Raw genomic sequence first — 18269 nt, forward strand, 5'->3', positions numbered from 1 at the left:
CAAGGAGTTAGAGGTGGTTTTATCAGTTCCTTCCTCTGATTTATATAGCCTACAGCACCTGGGATTCATTGGCAGTCTGCCATCCAAGTACTAACCAGGGCTGATCCTGCTTAGCTTCCAAGACCAAACAGAATCTGATGTCTTTATGGTATTTAGGCTTCCCAAGTTCCTGTTGATTCAATGGATGTACTCACTGAGACTAACAATTGGTTTTAGGCCCATTAAGTACTACAAATAAAATGAATGAAGCCTAACAGGTTTACCAGAGCAACCTTTGAACAAGGTCCATAATTCACTGCAGCACCCAGGGACACAAAGTACAGTCTGTGAAACAAATGACAGTTTGAGGAAATGATAGAATTAACTCTCTGAACACACAATTCCTTTTAGCAATGTTTTTATTGACTTGCATTATGACCAACTCCAGTCCCCCTTTAGCACCATCCTTTACCATTTGTCATCTCAGATGCTTTGGGAAGTGTTTTCTGCCACATAAGTCGGGTTCATTTCTTCAGGACTCTGCTTTCACTTGTCTCTGACACCACTTTGCCATCCACAATCTTGGTGGTGTGGACCTTTTGAGTGGTTTGCATGGTGCTTTCCAGTAAGGCATCTTTCAAGCTGAGGGGACAGATGCAAGAGAAATTATCACCAATTTCACATTAAAGCAGGTGGACATTTATAGTGGTCTAGGTCAGTGGCTAATAAATGGTGGAGCCCCCAAGGTGGTGTGAGAGTTGCTCAAGAGGGGCATGAGCCTTGGAGACTCTGATCCTGAATGGACAGGCCAAAATAAGGCTGCTTTGGGTCACTTTGGAGGTATGCTGTTTAAATGATGCATGCATCCTAAGAAGCCACGCCAAAGCCACGCTCCAGTTCTAAAGACTGGAGCACAGCTTTGGCACAGCTTCTAGCCTCTTAAGATGCGTGTGTCATTTAAACAGCATACCTCCAAATTCTGTTCAGGCCCTCTGATTCCTCCTCCTCCTTTTCTTCCCAAACCTTTTTATGTCTAAAATTGACACATGCATTGGGTTAAACATTGAATTTTCTTAAATAAATTGGTTCTAATTCAAACAATGTTATTTCCTTACAACTCCTTAAAGTCTGGGTTAAAACCTGGAGTGAATTCACCACCCCTCTGCCTCCAGCCCTGTTTTTTCCATTTTGCACATGTTGGGTTTTGTTCTTTAGCTAAACTGCATTTTCTGGAGGCGACAGAGAACAATTCAGCTTGAAAACAAGTATCAAGCTCCCTATAGAGATATGGGGGAGGAAGATGTTCCTTCAATTTCAGCAGATTTGGCAGCAAGGTGTGCTGGGGCAAGATGGCAGTGGTTGTAAAAATTAAAAGTGGGGCAGCAACATTTTGAAGTGGGACAATTACTCAAGCTTTGTCAAGCCTCCAATTTTATTTCAACTAAGAAATGCAGCTTTTTTCTTCCATCACAAATTTGGTATACAGCTTACTGAGAAACAAAGAGGCACCCCCTCAGACCCATTCCTGAGTAAGTGATATCTAGAATATGTGGACTGGGAGATAACAAGGTAGTAGACTGAGAGACAACACTTTTCTATTTCTTCTGGTGGACAAAGGATGCAAAAGTGGGACAGTGCTTACCTTAACTCTTCTCCTCCTTCCAGCAGGTGTCTGTAGGTTGCAATCTCTGCCTCCAGCTTGTCTTTGATGTTCAATAGAGCTTGATAATCATCTGCTTGGCGTTGGACATCACTCCGCAACTGCGCCAGCTCAGCCTCAGTCCGCAGTAGTAGCCCATTGAGGTGCTCCATCTGCAGACCGTAGCGGGCTTCCACTTCATGTAGGTTACCCTCCAAACCAGCTCTCTGCAGAGGGAGACATCCCCCAAAAAAATAATTTAGTTTTTTTTAATCAAGATAATCCCATTCTAAGACAACCCTCTTGTTTTTGCATGACATTTCTAGACCATCGCACCATCCTTTGCCTCCATATCAAGCATCTTTGCTTTATTCCTAAATTATCTGTGTCGTCATGTCTGGGTATCATCTACTCCCTTGTGCAACAACCTGATGCCTTTCTGCTAAACCCAAGGTCTTCCTGTATTTGGAAATCATAATCCATTCCACTGAGGTAGAAGTCAAAGGCATAGCCATGTTAGTCTGGAATGGTCATCCACTCACCCCTAGCCTTAGGCAATATATTGCCTCTACAGACCTCTACAACCCTTTACTTAAAAGGACTGTAACCTTAAGGCAGAAGGATAATTTCCTAGCCTTACCCACATCATCTCAAGTTCACAGTGAAGGTCAATTTCCTCTACCCTGCCCTTGAAAACTCACCAGGATTCAATTCTGAAAACTGTTCTGAAAACTTGAAAATGGATATATATATAGGGAAGTGCCTTTTAAAATAGGAATGGGGAACCTGTGACTGATGTTACCGTAAAGTGGTTCTCATCATTCCTTATACTGTTGTGGAAATCTGGGCATTAGGGTCCAACTTCATATGGAGGGACTCAGGTTCCTCGTCCCTGCTTCTAATCCTGCAGAGTAAATTTCCTTCATTTTACAGAGCATCTCTCATCAGAGAGCTTAGATCTCCATCCATAGGACACATTTACCTCCCTGCAGAGGTAAAGCATCACTGTCAAATGGTAGCTAGCTGTATAACTATGTATATGGGTTTCCAAGACTGGTTTGTACTAGAAATATGAGGAAGAGAGTGTACCCCTCCAACCCCAGTTTGGATCATACCAGGTTGCGCAGAGACTCCAGTTCAATTTCAAGTGTCTGGACAGTGCGGCGCAGGTCAGTGATGGTGCCACGGGCTGTCTCAATCTCCTTGGTATTCTGGGTGATGATGACTGTGCTCTCTGAGATCTAAAGAAAAGGCGTGAAGAAAGGCAAAGAATGGCAGGTGTTACTACCTGGACGTTTTAACATCTTTGACAATTCCATCTCCACTGATAACTACCCCCCCCCCCCCAAAAAAAAAAAATTATAGGAAACATAGTACTGGAGGGAGAACATTCATCCATCCTAGTGCAATCCCTATGAATTACTGATTTGGCCCAATGGATGGGGAAACCCTAAAGAAGGGGCTGCACTGACTAGTAGAGTTCAGAAAGAGAGAGAGAGCTGGAATTGCCAGGACTAACAAGCAGGTCCATTTTACCTTGAATAAGGTATTCATGTTAGGGTCACCATAAGTCCAAAATGACTTGAAGGCACACAACAAAAAAAACCAACAATTTTCAGTTATGTATTTAGGATGGAACAAAATTGTGGATTCTTTATAGTGGAATTTCTATGTTGGACTTGCATCGATTTATTATTATTATTATTATTATTATTATTATTAAGGTCGTTAAGATTGCATCCAGCTTTTGGGACAGTGCATGCGTGTCAAACTAAATATATAATTTGTTATACTGTTGCTAAAATATTAATATTGGGATTTAAATTGTGATTGAATTTGCAATATTCAATTATAGTTGGGACACACATAACCCAGAAAGTGATATACTAGGAAAAATCACAAAACCTCTTTTGGCTTACCTGCTGTCCCCAGTACTTGTCCAGATCCTCGAGATTCTTCTGAGCCAGGTTGTCATACTGTGCCCGAATTTCAGCCATGACCTTGCCCAGATCCTGTGTCTTTGGAGCATCTACTTCGACTGTCAGCCCCGAATTGGCGATCTGGGCCTGCAAGCTATTGACCTCCTAAGGAGAAAAGAGGGATGGAAAGAGAAACACAATGAGCCAACAGCTACTGTAAAAATGAGGAGAAGCAGCTGAGGGGGCAAAAGTCTTATGTACCAGTTGTGACTGGCCTTTGCCCCTTGTGCTCCAGAGTTGGCTCTCTTCCCACTCAAACCCCTGTCACTGCCTTCACGCCTCATTTCTCAGAGGTAGCAAAGAACTTACATCTTGGTGGTTCTTCTTCATAAACATCAGCTCTTCCTTGAGGGCCTCAATCTCTGACTCCAGCTGCAGGCGGGTCATGTTGGTATCATCAATGACTTTGCGGAGGCCATGGATGTCATTCTCCACTGACTGACGGATGGCCAGTTCAGCCTCGAATCTAGTAGGTGACAAGACAAAAAGAAGGAATGAGCTCTTCATGACAAGCCATGGGTTCCCATAGCATGTATGTCAATGACAGTGGGTTATAAAGAGAAAGAGGCAGGATTGTGAACATGCTGTGATCCTGTCCTAGGGCAGAAGAGGCACAGCTGGGTACAGGGTTCTGCTCCCTGATTATTTAATAAAAAAAGAGATTTGAAGCCCACAGGACTGTATGTTTGAGATATGTTTGAAACTGGATGGATAAGGCCAGCTGAGATTTCAGAAATGAGAGAAATAGTTAACTAAAATTTCCAACAGTTTCAAGTAGGTTTTCAGTACTCTTCATTGTTCCTTGTCTCTCTTTGATTATTAGAGAAGTCAAAATAAATTCAGCCATGCACAATGCTACGTGGCAGAGTGAGGCAGAATCAAGAGAAATCCAGCCAATTTGCTTAGCTGGCATAATTCATACTGGTTGCAGGATTCACCTTTTCTTGGGAAAGAACATGGACATACATTTTAACTTATAGGCTTGGAACCATTAGGTAAAACGATATTAGACTACTCTTTTTTGGCATTCTTTTGAATTTTTTTCAAAACCTGATTGCATAAGAATAACCATTCTGCCATCATACCAGGTAGTCGGTCGTGTGAGATCGCCAGCAAAGAGTGTTTCTCTCTCTTTTTATATGGACAAATGTATAGGTAACTATTGGATAGCCTCCAATTCTCACTTATTTCCATCTATCATGATCATAGCTATGGGACATGGTGTCCTTCCCGTGCTTTAGTCCTCCAGATGTACTGGACTGTTTGCAGCAATTGAAGTAGGCTGAGAACAAAATGGGAAAGTGGGAGGAGAAGAGCTGGGGCATTTTAAATGCAGCTGAAAAAGAGTAATTGGAATTGTTCCTGGCAAATCAGGACAGTTGAAAGGTATGGGATCCATATACCTACTTGCACTCCCCTCTATGCTTTGCTTGTTATGAGGGAAGGAATGCCCCAAAATGGTTCTATAGGGTGCACCATCTTTGCCTGAAATGGCTGCTGCCCCAAAGGCTGCATTCAGTTGGAAACAGAGATTGTCAATCAAATTGTCTCCAAAACTAGGACCCATTATGATTTTATTTGGTAGTGAAATATAGGCCTGTTACAGACTGCCAAAATAAAGCTGCTTCGGGTCTCTTTGGAGGTATGCTGTTTAAATGATGGATGGGTCCTAAGAGTCCGGAGGTCGCGCCAAAGCCACACTCCATTTCTAAGTACTGGAGGGCAGATTTGGTGCAGCTTCCGGATTCTTAGGGTGCATGCATCATTTAAACAGCATACCTCCAAAGAGACCCGAAGCAGCTTTATTTTGGCAGTCTGTAACAGGCCATAGTATCACAACTAGTGTGCTTCCTTTATCCAGCTTCAGCCCTTCTCTTTCTGACAGATATTCAGCCCATGTTTTCCCTATAAAGAGAACTGATCCATTCTGCTCTATCTATAGGTAGCAATGGCTTCTTTTACAGGTTACTGGAAAGATCATGGTGGTCAAAAAAGGAGAAAAATACTCACTTGACACGGAAATCATCAGCAGCGAGCCGAGCATTATCGATCTGCAGGACAATGCGAGAGTTGTCTACTGTCTGGTCAAAGATCTGAGGGCAGAAAAGGAAGCACAAGAAGGAATATTGTGAAAACAGTATATGAAAGCAGTACACTAATAGGGTTGCCCGTGGATCAGTGAAAATGGCAAAGCCTGGTACTGTGACTTTAATAGCAACATAATCTAAAGACAAAGCTTTTCTCACATTTTCTGACAGAGATGTAGTGTAACCTTATAACTGCAGGTTAGGATTCTGTTACAAGCAGAAATATAAGGGCAGTCCAATTGATCTTGGATTGACTTTAAATTACCCATCCCAGTTCCGAGTATGGGTTCCAGAAATTACTTTCCCAGGCTTAAACTGCCCAACTTCCTCTTACTTTCTTATTTGGAGAAGGCACCCGCAACCTGAATCTACTGGTTTCCTGCCAGCCTACACAGTCCCCATTGTTTGACTAAGCCATGGCAGGTGCAATTCACCTCTACAGTTCCCAAGGTAACCAGGAGGCTTAGAAAGAGAGACCTAGATTCTTAAAGGGACACCTCCTGCTTAGATGAAGTGGGTCTGTTGCAGCTGTCACCACCTTCATAAGGTATTCTTACTTTCTTTTGCTTTGCTATCAATATGAATCCCATCCTATTCTAACCACATAACTGCTTTAACTGCCATGGCCCCACCCTATATAATCCTGGGATTCATACTTTGTCATGGCACCAAGCTCTCTGACAGAGAAGACTAAATAGCTTACAAAACTACAAATCCCAAAATTCCATAGCATTGAGCCATGGCAGTCAAAGCAGTGCCAAACTGCATTAATTTTGCCGTGCAGATGCAGCCCCAGTCATTCTCTTTGAGCAGTTTAATTTAGGGAGAGTCATGTCAATATGTTGGTGATGTGGTTAAGTAACTGGGAGCCAGAAATTGTTCCCCAAGACCTGTAGGTCTTGGTTGCCTTTCTGTCCACTTTTGGTTTAAGATGGAGCCTTCTGCCTTTCTGTCCACTTTTGGTTTAAGATGGAGCCTTCTGCCAGAAGGATAAAAAGAAAGGAGTGGGTGTGGGATAGCACTGTTCCTTCTGCACAGAGAACTTGTGTCCTTAAAGACACTCTTTGTTTGTAGCAGGAACAGAGCACAGGGCACTGTTGTGAGGAGTTGTTCTCTGGAGCATTAGGTCTCCTCCAGGCATTCTTTTGAATTTTGAATACCTTGGGAGTAACCTATGAAGGACTGAACTAAACTGTGTGTACAGCTAGTGAGAGACATGGAATAGTTTCAAAAACCATATCATGAACCATGCAAACCCTTAAATTGGCCCTCTCTGGTTTAGAGACACCTCGGCTGTTCACATTTTGTTGTTATTGTTCATTGGAAACATCCAAGAGCAGGTGCTTGTGAAAAAGTTTCTCCCCTTACCATGTGTACGCAGAATTGTAAGGCATTTTCAAAGGGCTCTTTTCATCTTCTGCACCTGGGACCACACCCTCTAACTCAGCTCCTTTACATTTGTCCTGTACACCTGGACTTTCCAACTGCAACCGTCATTTGTCGTCGTTATCGTTTCCCTTTTCCAATCTTTGTTTGCCAATTGATTATATGCATGCATATGACTCATGAGGACAAACATCCTTTGGTCTAGCCCCCCTTTCCTCACATCATTTTTCCCAGACAGGGTTGCTCTTTGAATCCTGGTACTAAGCCACAATTTGGTCATGTCTGGTGTGGTCTAATGATCTCCCCTCCCAGAAAGACTTCTAATTCCTTTAACTGTTGGCAAAGCTTTCCAACTCACAGCTGCATTGCATGCCGGGTAATTCATTCAGTAAGTGTGCTATAGAGATGGATTGTTGGACTGTGGATTTTGGAGATGCAGGTCCTAGCTCCCATTCATCCTTGGAATTCACTGGGTGACTTTGGGCCAGTCACTCACACTTTCTCAGCACAACCACAAAGTGGGGACTAGATTTAGATAAGCTTTGAATTTGCTGGAGGAAAGGCGGGGTATAAACAAATGGAAAATGTAATGTTGCATTTCTCTCTCTCTCTCTCTCTCTCATAGGCAAGAGAAAGGAGCTGTGTTTTGGAATCTGGAGTGTGGTCTTCACCAGGGATGCATTTAGACTGTAGAAATAATACAGTTTGGCACTGCTTTAAGTGCTTTAGCTCCATCCTATGGAATCCTGGGATTTGAAGGTTTACAAGCTCTTTAGCCTTCTCTGCCAAAGACAGCTGGTGCATCACAAAACTGCAAATCCCATGTTTCTGTAGGATAGAGCCTTGGCAAAGTGGTGTCAAGGTGCATTGTTTCTACAGTGTAGATGCACCTCATGTTTACCTGGATCCAGGACCAGCTTCCAGTTTAGGGGGTGAGTGAGAGGGCAGGCAAAGTTCCTCCAGATGAGTTTCCTTCTCTGGCACTGGGTACTGGCACACTTTTATATGCCTGTGGTGGTCAAACTATCTTTGGCCTTTCCCACAAGGCATCCTAATAGAGTGGCCACATCCAGCCTGCTGGTACTGCCAAGAGTGCTGTGGGAAGAAAGGCATTAAGCAGATTTTTTCCTGAACCCCAATTCCCATCAACCCCAGCCAGTGCAGTGAGGCCTGATGGGGTTAGTAATTCACCAACATCTGGAAGAATGTTCTCCACACCTGGTTCAGGGTATTCATTTCTTTTATATGCCACCACTAAATATGGCCCATGTTTCCTTACATTGGCTTGTGGCTACATAGACTGTAATTGAGTGGATGTACGTGACTAGTAGTGCCTTTCCCCCACTAAAACCACTGTTCTCCATTCCCCTCTACCACCAACTTTTGGCAAGGTATCTCTGCTTTTGTACATGTGGAAGAACTCTGGAACACACACACACACACACACACACACACACACACGACCATTGTTTATCTACAGTAGGAAACATGGACATAGCCATGATCATCTGGAATATCAGTATGCAAAGGAATCTTCTGGCACCTTTGAGGTCTTTCAGAGTGTCAAAGGTGCTACAAGATCCCTTTGCATATACAGTAGTAGCAGATGTTATGGTTGCTGAATTTCTATGGGGCCTACAATTGTTAAAGGAGTTTGGAGGGCAGGGCAGCCTATGACACCTAACTCCTTACACACTAGATCAAGAAATTGGGTTTTCAGGGTTGAATTCTAGGTAGGCATGACTGAACTCCAGGCAGCTTTTATTTCAGAAAGGAAGTACTGAAAGGAAGCCTTTCAGAAATGAAGCTTCCTATTACTGCTGTGCGGTATCCATGCTGTGTAACAAAGATTAGCCCATCTCTTTAGTTATTCCCTTGGTTAATAGTTAATCTGGGTGCATCTGGGTGCAGCTACTGGACTTTGAATGGCCAAGGAACAGAGTTGGGAAGAAAGAAGGGAGAGGTTTATGCCTATGGCATGTGGAGTGGAGGTCATTCCTCCCTCTTTGGGTTGTTTGTCTGGGACCTTTCCCCACAGCTACAGCCAGCTCAAGACATAAGGCTGTTGAACCATTGCATGTTGGGCAGATGTTCAAGCCATTTGCCATTTAAAAAAAAAAGAGGTGGTGGTAATGCTGGAGGTGTAATGGGATGTTCCTCAGATAGCTAACAAAAGGACGACCATTGCTTTTCAATGGTGAATTCTTGCAATGCAAAGTCAGCTCCCAGATATGCTGCTCTTTGTCTTTAGAGCCCTAAGAAACATGTCTCTACTGCTTGAGCTTACTTTGTGGAGAGAAGAGCACACTTGCTCAAAAGGCATCTTCCTCTGCATTATGACCACCAGTTTTCAGGGAGTTTAAAGAATGCAAGCAGATTTCAGAGCTGGGCTTTGCACTCCTAAGACATCCCACATCATGACATGTCATACACTTTCATTCTTACCGTTATATGTATTAACTCTTTTTTACACTGAGGTTGCAACCATGCTGTGGAGTTAACCCAGTCTAACACCACTTTAACTGCTGTGGCTCAATGCAAGGGCATTCTGGAAAATTGTTGTGGCACCAGAGCTTTCTGACAGGGAAATGACTCACAAAACTACACCTCCCAGAATTCCACAGCACTGAACCAGGGCAGTTAAAGCAGTGTCAAACTGGATTATTTTTGCAGTGTGGGTGCTGCCCAAGCGTACTTGGTGGAAGCAAAATAAAGCTGTAGGAGTGAGGCAAGCTGAGAGAGCAGGAAAATGTCTTTCAGTGGGAGCTCTTATGTGGCGTGAGGTTCTAAGTAATGATGCTGTTCTGAAGGGAAAACTGTGTGTGTATGTGGGATAATAATAGTGCTAGGAGCACACAACCTGGTTATTCTCTCTTCTGTACAATTAACTTGTGCCAGTGCTTTGGTTTAGAAGTCGGAGTTAACAGCTTTCCAAAAGAGCCCCTTTAGCTCTGCCTTTCTCCAACAAGTGGCTGCTTTTTCAGAACTGTTTCATTATTATTATTATTATTATTATTATTATTTCATAGTGAATGAAGTTTCATCTTCCTCCTTCAAACCTATGATCCAAAGCAATGATGGATATGTGCATTTGTCTGTGTGAATGAAGGTGTGCATGTGTGTGTGCGTGTGCACAAGGAATGGACAGGTGGCATTGACTGTCCAGACGTTGTTGGACTGCAATCCCCATCATCCCTGGCCTTGCTGACAGGGGTTTAGAGGAACCAGTGTCCAAGGCTGCATCTAGAAGAGTTTATTCCTGACATTTTGCCAGCATCTGTGGCTGGCACCTTCAGAGAATGCTGTCCTGGAAGAGAGTGAGGTATATTATATATATAGTGTGTGACCCTGGGTTGGGAGGAGTGATTTCCATGTTGACCTGTGTGTTGTTTGGTTGCTGAATGGCAAGCCTCAGGGTGGGAGGATATGCAAAGAGGATTAGTGTCTGCTGACTCCATTGCCTGAGGGGGGGGGGCCTGACCCTGGGTGGGTTTCATTTGCATTTGTTGGGCCTTGATTTTAGTGTTTGTCAGGATTGGTAGCCAAACTTTGCTAACTTTTGGCAGAAATAATCCAGCCTGAGAGTGCTTTAACTGCCCTGCTTCAGTGCTAGGGAATCCTGGGAGCTGTTTTCTGAGACATTTGGTCTTCTCTGTCAGAGAGCTCTGGTGCCACTCCAGTTCCCAGGATTCCCTAGGACTGAGCCAGGGCAGTGAAAGCAGTCTCAGACTGAATTCTTTCTGCAGTGTGTTGTGGACCCTTAAGGATTTCTTCTTTCCGGCTGACCTTGTCCAGGTGCTTGGCGATTTCAGCAGCTTCCCATTAACATGGAAATCACGCATCCCAACCCAGGGTCATTCATAGAGATATATATATACACACACACAGCCATCCCGCTTTCTTCCATGCCAGCCTTCTCTGAAGATGCCGGCGAAACGTCAGGAACAAACTCTTCTAGCCCCTGGCCACAAGCTACTCCCATGAACTAAGGCAGGCTCCCAGGTGTGTGTGGGTGGGTCTCTTCTCACCTGGTTCCTCAGGTCCTCGATGATCTCGAAGTAGTGGCTCCAGTCTCGGGTGCTGGGGCCCTTCTTGTCCATGAACTCCCGGATCTGGAGCTCCAGGCGCCGGTTGTCGGCCTCCAGGCTGCGGACCTTCTCCAGGTAGCTGGCCAGGCGGTCGTTGAGGTCCTGCATGGTCTCCTTCTCGTTCTGGACCACGCCGGAGCCCGAGAGGGAGAGGCTGAAGCCGGAGCCCCCCGCCCCGTAGCCCCCTGCTCCGTAGCCCCCCGAGAGGCTGGAGCCCAGGCTGGAGGAGCGGGAGACGGAGATGCGGGAGCCCGAGCCCCCGGCCCCGGCGTAGACGCTGGCCGCGCTGGCCATGGGGCCGAAGCGGACCGAGGCAGGGCTGCCCCCGGAGCGGAAGGAGCTGGAGTAGACGGTGGACTTGGAGTAACTCATGATGAGGATCGCAGGAGCAGAGAGGCTGCAAGGACTGAGGATCTGGAAGTCTGCCTGCTGCTCTTCCCCGGCTGGGATTTATAGCCCCGAGGAGAAGGCAAGGGCTGGGAGGAGGAGGAGGAGGGCAGGACCTGGCCCTGAGCCCCACCTCTCCCTCTGGGTCTCCTCTGGGGAAGAAGAAGGTGGGGCAGAGGGAAGAAGGAGATCAGCCCCCTTCCTTCCTTCCTTCCTTCCTTCCTTCCTTCCTTCCTTCCTTCCTTCCTTCTTTCTTCTGGCCTAGGTTGGGTTTGGAAAAAGGACGGGATCTCTTCCAGACCAGGCTGTCCCCCTCTCCTCTAAAGAGAGCTTGTAGTAGCACCTGTGAGACTCCCTGGAAGGAAGCATTCAAAGGCATAGTAGCCCTGTTAGTCTGGAGAATTCGTACCTAGAGAGACCTGGTGGCACCTGTGAGACTCCCTGGAAGGAAGACCCCAAAGGCATAGAAGCCTAGAGTTGGAAGAGACCCCAAGAAGGGCCCTGATCCACTCCATCCCCCCTTCTGCCATGCAGGAACTCTCAGTCAAAGCACCCCCATTGACAGGTGGCCATCCAGCCTCTGCTTAAAGACCTCCAAGGAGAAGCCAAGGGCCGAGAGAACAGCCCTGTTGAGTCTGGAGAATCAGGACCTAGAGAGAGATCTTCTAGCATCTTTGAGACTTGCTAGAAGGAAGAGGTTGGCCACATGAGCTCTCCTAGACTTCAGTCTCCTCCCTCAGGTGCATATGGCCACTACCAGGTGCTACAAGACCTCTCTACATACTTGTCCCGAGGGGGTTTGCCTTTGCCTTCCCCTGAGGCTGAGAACTCAGAGACATAGCCGTGTTAGTCTGGAGCATCAGTAGGTAAAGAGATCTTGTGGCATCTTTGAGACTCACTGAAAAGAAAGAGGTTGGCCACATGAGCCTACTTCTGCACAGGATTTGTAATTTGAATGGACAGCCTCATATATCTCTGCACCTAGTTTCCACTCCACCAAATGCATCTGAGGAAGTAGACTGAAGTCTACAAAATCTCACACTGCCAATTTCTTTCTGTCAGTGAGTTTCAAAGGTGCTACAAGATCTCTCTACAGACAGAAAGGAAGAAGTTGGCAGCATGAGCTTTCCTAGACTCAAGTCTACTCCCTCAGATGCACAGCAAAGAGCTGCTCTGTCTGCAGACTTACTTCTTGGGGTTGTTGGGCACCTTCAAGTCTTTTCTGACTTCTGGCAAACTTATCATCTGGTTTCCTTGGCAAGATTTCTTCAGAGAGGGTTTGCCCTGGCTGTCCTCAGAGGCTGAGAGAGTGTGACTGGCCCCAAGGTCACCCAATGAGTTTCCATGGCTGAGCTGAGAATCAAACCCCCCTGGTCTCTAGAGTCACAATCCAACACTCAGACCACTACCTCACACTGGTTCTTTTGTCTACAGACTGCTAAAATGCCAAGCCCTAGCTGGGTTGGTCTGGGAGATCATTATGGAAAGGGATCTTGCAGCACCTTGGAGACTAAGGAAAGAAAGAAGCTGGGAGCAGGAGCTTTCTTTGGCTTCAGCCTGCTTCCTCAAGCTATCTTCATTGAGTTAGTCCCAAAGGGGCTACAAAATCACTTGGCAGGCTGATTTCCCAGATGAACACAGCTATGTCTTTGAATTCTTCTGAAGTGTGACCTTCCTCTCTTTCCTCTGCCCTTTTACAACATTATTGTCATTTCTAGTGAATTGTGTCTTCTCATGATGTGGCCAACGTATGACTGCCTTAAGTTAGTCATCTTGGCTTCTAGGGGCATTTCAGGCTTGATCTGTTCCAGGACCCATTTGTATGTCCACAGTCTCCTCAGCCCTCTTCTCCAGCACCACATCTCAAATTTTCAGGCCATGAATGCTTAGATCAGTGGATAAGGAATCCTTGGATATGGAGGCCGACTATATGTCGTTCTTTGTTGTGGGCCTTCAAGACTTATGGCAAACCTATCATGGAGGTTTCTGAGGCTGAGAGAGTATGACTCTTGCCCAAGGCCACACAGTGGGTTTCCATGGCCAATTAGAATCCTGCTCTCCAGAGTCCTAGTCCAGCATTCAAACCACTATACCAAGCTGTCTTCATTGGTAGATGGAGAGCATCTCTGCACTGTTGCTGCAGAAACAAGCATAATCTCATGGCTCCCAAAAGTCTTAGCAGGTTTTAGTGGCTATTGGTGTTAAGCCTAAATCCAGTTTTGATCCTGAATAGAGCAGAATCAATAAAAGAATGGGATTTACATAAATGTTTATTTAAATTCTAGTAAATTCTGTAGGCCTATTCTAATTGAGACTACAAACTGGATTTAGGCTATTGTTACTATTATTACCAACAGTAGGACACAACTTGACAACCTTGTCAAAGGGGAAACCTTTACCTTTTACCATTATTACCATTGTTATCATTAGGTGATTAAGTGCCCTTGGCTCCCCTGAGGAAGGCTGAGAGCTAATAAATTGACAAAGTTGTGTCATTTTTAAAGAAACAACAAGCAGTACATTGATTCAGGTCCACTGAAGGACACACACATACACACCTTCTGACTCCCACCACAGTTGGATGAGGAAAATTAAAACAAAAAAGGAAATAAAAGAGCATTTAAGATATGGTTAGCTCTTGAAGTAGCCTCCTGGAGAGACATTTGTGTGCGGCTGTTTCTTTGAGGCAACAATCGGAGTTAATAATTTCACTCTGGATATTGCAGAATTTAAATCCGTGGAACATGGGCATAAGAAAAGCCCTTGCTGTAGATTGCCAGGGTTCTTTTATTATCATTATCATAGCACCAGTGGACATAACTCTTGTACCAAGAGGGCCGCCCCGTTTTTGTTGATTTAGGACAGGGATGGGCCTTTTCCTAGACTGAAGGAGCACCAGCGGACTCCTGGCATCCATTAGGAGCTATACTGCCGCCACCACAGTTGGCATGGAAATTTGTTAACAGTCGTGGCAGCTCTTTGTGGTATAGGAAGGTGCCAGAGTTTCTTCCTTCGCCATATAAACCTGTGGAACTGCAGAGCAGAGAGTTTCACTGCAACATTAGAAGCCAGCTTGGTGACAATCAGGGCAGTACTGGTGGTTACCAAGAAAAGGTGGAAGGTATTTTGAGTAACAACCCCTGCTCTACTTAATTTTAGGACAAGCTTTTTCCAGACTGGTTAGAGAGTGTAGGGTGGACAGGTCACAACTTGGGGATCCTGCCTGTGTCTTTAATACATGCAGATCAATAATAGAGGATGCAGCTGTTCTTCCCCCTGGCTTTCAACCATGCTTCTCTCCTGCCTGCTGGGATGGAGGATTAGAGGAAGCATGTTCCTTTCTTCAGCAAGTGAAATAGAAGGTTATTGAATGGGAAGGAGGAAAACTGCAGGAGAAGATAATATGTCACTACATTGTTACCTGTTGTTACTGACTCAGGAGCTGTTTACAAAGAAAAAGTAGGACATTTTCTTGTCATGGCAGGGGGTTGGACTGGATGGCCCTTGTGGTCTCTTCCAACTCTACGATTCTATGGCCCCATACAGACAGGCCAAAATAAAGCTGTTTCAGGTCACTTTGGAGGTATGCTACTTAAATGATGCATGCATCCTAAGAGTCCGGAAGCCACGCCAAACCCACGATCCAGTCCTAAGGACTGGAGTGCAGCTTTGGTGCAGCTTCCAGACTCTTAGGACACATGCATCATTTAATTAGCATACCTCCAAAGTGACTGGAAGCAGCTTTACTTTGGCAGTCTGTATGGGGTCTTTGATTCTATGATTCTGTGACTTCTGTGTTGCAGCTTAGCTACTCTATTGAAGAGCAAGCATGGTGTAGCGGTTAGAGATCTGGACCCTATGATACCCCAGACCCATCAGGAGCATCATTAGGAGGGTGTGGAGGTATGGCTTGCACCAGGTGACACCCTGAGGGGAGGTGACACCACTGCTCTCCAAACACCTGCCTTTGGGTCGAAATGGGCTCTGGCATTTGCCTGTGTCCCTTTAAAATGCTGCAGATATGGTGTGAGTGAGGCAAGGCTCAGCAGGAGAAGATAGGACAGGCCTCAGAGTTTTTAAAAATTAAATTTAAGCTTTAAAATTAAAATTTTAAAAAATGTTATTTTTTTAACAAAAAATTAAAAATCAGAGCTTATCAAATTTTCATTTTAACCACATGAAACAATGTACATGCAAATACATTTAGGCTGCATGTATGATATTGTAATTTAAAGGTATAATTTTAATTTTGCTACTTGTTTATTTCACAGTTATTGCCATTATATTCAGTGGTATACAGGAAGGTGGAGGTGACACCATGAGTTACCACAGTGGGTGCCACCAGTCCAAGTGATGCAACTGAGACCCATTTGAGCTTCTGTGATTTTGACAGCCTACGTAGGTCAGGCCTGCTTAGTATCTGAATGGGAGCTTCCAGGGATTGTCAGGTAAAGCTAGGGAAGGATCGTGCCTGAAATTCTGGAGGAGCATTACTCCCAGTTAAATTTGGCGATATGATCTAGAGCTGACTTAGGCTCCTGCCACATAGCTGAATTAATGCAGTTTGACACACCGCTTTAAGTGTCATGGCTCCATCCTATGGAATCCTGAGAGCTCTCTGACAGAGAAGGCTAAGTATCTCACAAAAGTACAAATCCCAGAATCCTATTGCACTGAGCCATAGCTGTTAAAGTGGAATCAAATGGCATTAATTTCTACAGCGTAGATGCAACCGCAGTACAAGCCAACTTCCTTTGTACCCATGATGGCGACCTAGGAGGTCAAGGTACAAGTCCCCTCTGAGCCATGTCACTGGGTGACCTCAAGGTCTCTCTCTCAGTCTGTCCTATCGCACAGGGTTGGTGTGAGGATACAAATGAGGAGGAGGACAGCCCAAAAACTTAATGAAAGTTAATAAACTGCCTTGAACTTAATGAGTAAAACTGATAAGCAATAAGCTAATAAATAAATAAATAAAGGTATTAATTTTCTATAAATGAATTCAGAATGTACTTTCAATACCACTCATCTGTAAAGATCTCTCCGACTTGACTCCAGCACACTTTTCTTTCTGATGTGGAGAGAAGAAACACGAGGAAACGATAACTTTTCCTCTTGAAAAATAATTATGAAATAAAACCACACAGTCATAACAACTGCCTGTCACACTTGCAGTTTAGATTTTGTCTTCTTTTTTTTAAAACAAACAACTTTGAATATCTGTGCTTTGTGTAAGTGCCTCATTGGCTCTTTCAGAGTGACACGTCAACTAATAACCTGAATGGGCAGTTTCTGTGCCTGGAAACTTACCCTCCCCACTTCTGCTGGCTGAGAGAAAGTCCTTTGAACTAGAAATTTGCGCCTAGCTAGGCCCAAAAAATGTCTGGCTCTGAGAACCAAATAAACTTGTTTTGATGCATTGTAGCTAATCCAATCTTTTTTCTTACAATGACAAACCTATTTTAATGTTTCTGGCTCTGATGTGCTCATGTTACTGGCACATCATTTCCCATACGTAGAATCCCAGCACACAGATAGTTTTATTGACAGTGCATGCAAAATCTGGTCTTGTCTCCCTGTAACAGTTTCACCAGACAACAACTAGTATTGCCAGAGGGCTAACTTGAAAATGGGATTGCCAACCTTTTAAAGTAGCCATTGCTCCTAGGCCTTTAGTGGCTTATTTTATAGACCTCATCAGCTAATCTGTCTGTTAGCCCTGTATATGAAAAGCTTTACTTGCTGCATTCTGCTGGTCACCTTGCTGTTAAAGGCAGAAATGGACAGATCAATTGTTTTCCCATGGCCAGTCGGCAGCCCTGTTTAAGATGGAACAAATTGAGCCACCAATCCCACCTTTTCCTAAAATGTCACTATTTTATTCTTTGCATTTTTCCCTACTTGCTTCTTCTTGAAAAGATGTATTTTTGGAAAAAAAATATTATAATTTATAATGTGTTTATTAACTATGTTTATATCACTTTCCTCCAATGAAATCAGAGTGACATACCTCAGTGTGACTTGAAGTGGTGGTTCACAGACCATTGCTGGTCCATGAGCCATCATCTACTGATCCATGGTAAATTTTCAGAAAACTATGGCCTGTTACAGACTGCCAAAATAAAGCTGCCTCGGGTCTCTTTGGAGGTATACTGTTTAAATGATGCATGCGTCCAAAGAATCCGGAAGCTGCACCAAAGCTGCACTCCAGTGCTTAGGAATGGAGTGTGGCTTTGGTGCGACCTCCGGACTCTTAGGATGCATGCATCATTTAAATAGCATATCTCCAAAGAGACCCGAAGCAGCTTTATTTTGGCAGTCTGTAACAGGCCTATGTGAATAAGATAACAGTGTGGCACATTGAAGATTAAATTGCTAGGCCTCCACATAAAATAGCTTGAGCAGCACTGGTGTACATGATTCTGATCCTTCTCCTCTTCTTCCTCCCAACAATTCTGGTCAAGCTGATGAGAAAGTGACTAGCCCAAGGTCAACCCATGAGCCTTGTTACGCTGTTTGCCGCTTTGATTGTCTCTACAAAAAGCGGGATATAAATAAAAGTTTTATTATTTTTATTATTTGTTGTGCAGTGGAGACTAGAGCTTGGATCTTCTGGTCCACAGAGGCAACCAATGGATCAGTTGCTGTACTCTTGGTTTTATGGCTGTTCCTGCCACAGCTGCTTTTGGTTGTACAGAAGGCCTCCTGGTGCCAAACTTGTGTC

At 44.6% G+C, this 18269-nt stretch overlaps 1 protein-coding gene across 1 annotated transcript; it reads right to left on the bottom strand.

Annotated features, from left to right (window-relative positions):
• Positions 1-386: 386 nt before the first annotated feature.
• On the bottom strand, positions 387-11580 carry KRT18 (keratin 18). The gene is made up of 7 exons (XM_089482538.1): positions 11099-11580; positions 5608-5690; positions 3907-4063; positions 3538-3702; positions 2734-2859; positions 1622-1845; positions 387-621 (listed from the first exon to the last, which is right to left on the bottom strand). Exons 1-7 carry the CDS (start codon positions 11528-11530, stop codon positions 504-506), a joined length of 1305 nt encoding a protein of 434 aa, XP_089338664.1. The 5' UTR covers positions 11531-11580; the 3' UTR covers positions 387-503.
• Between the last annotated feature and the right edge of the window lie 6689 nt (positions 11581-18269).

This window comes from Sceloporus occidentalis, unplaced genomic scaffold (genome assembly GCF_023333645.1).
Source record: "Sceloporus occidentalis isolate IW3139 unplaced genomic scaffold, rSceOcc1.0.p SCAF_1, whole genome shotgun sequence".
Classification (NCBI taxonomy): Eukaryota; Metazoa; Chordata; class Lepidosauria; order Squamata; family Phrynosomatidae; genus Sceloporus; species Sceloporus occidentalis.

What these genes read in the sequence shown, in the direction of transcription:
- KRT18 (XM_089482538.1), bottom strand. Translation starts at nt 11,530, where the DNA reads ATGAGTTACTCCAAGTCCACCGTCTACTCCAGCTCCTTCCGCTCCGGG. An exon ending in GCTGATGATTTCCGTGTCAA is followed by an intron (nt 4,064 to 5,607) that starts GTGAGTATTTTT and finishes GTCACCTACTAG; the next exon opens with ATTCGAGGCTGAACTGGCCA. An exon ending in TGAAGAAGAACCACCAAGAT is followed by an intron (nt 3,703 to 3,906) that starts GTAAGTTCTTTG and finishes TTTTCTCCTTAG; the next exon opens with GAGGTCAATAGCTTGCAGGC.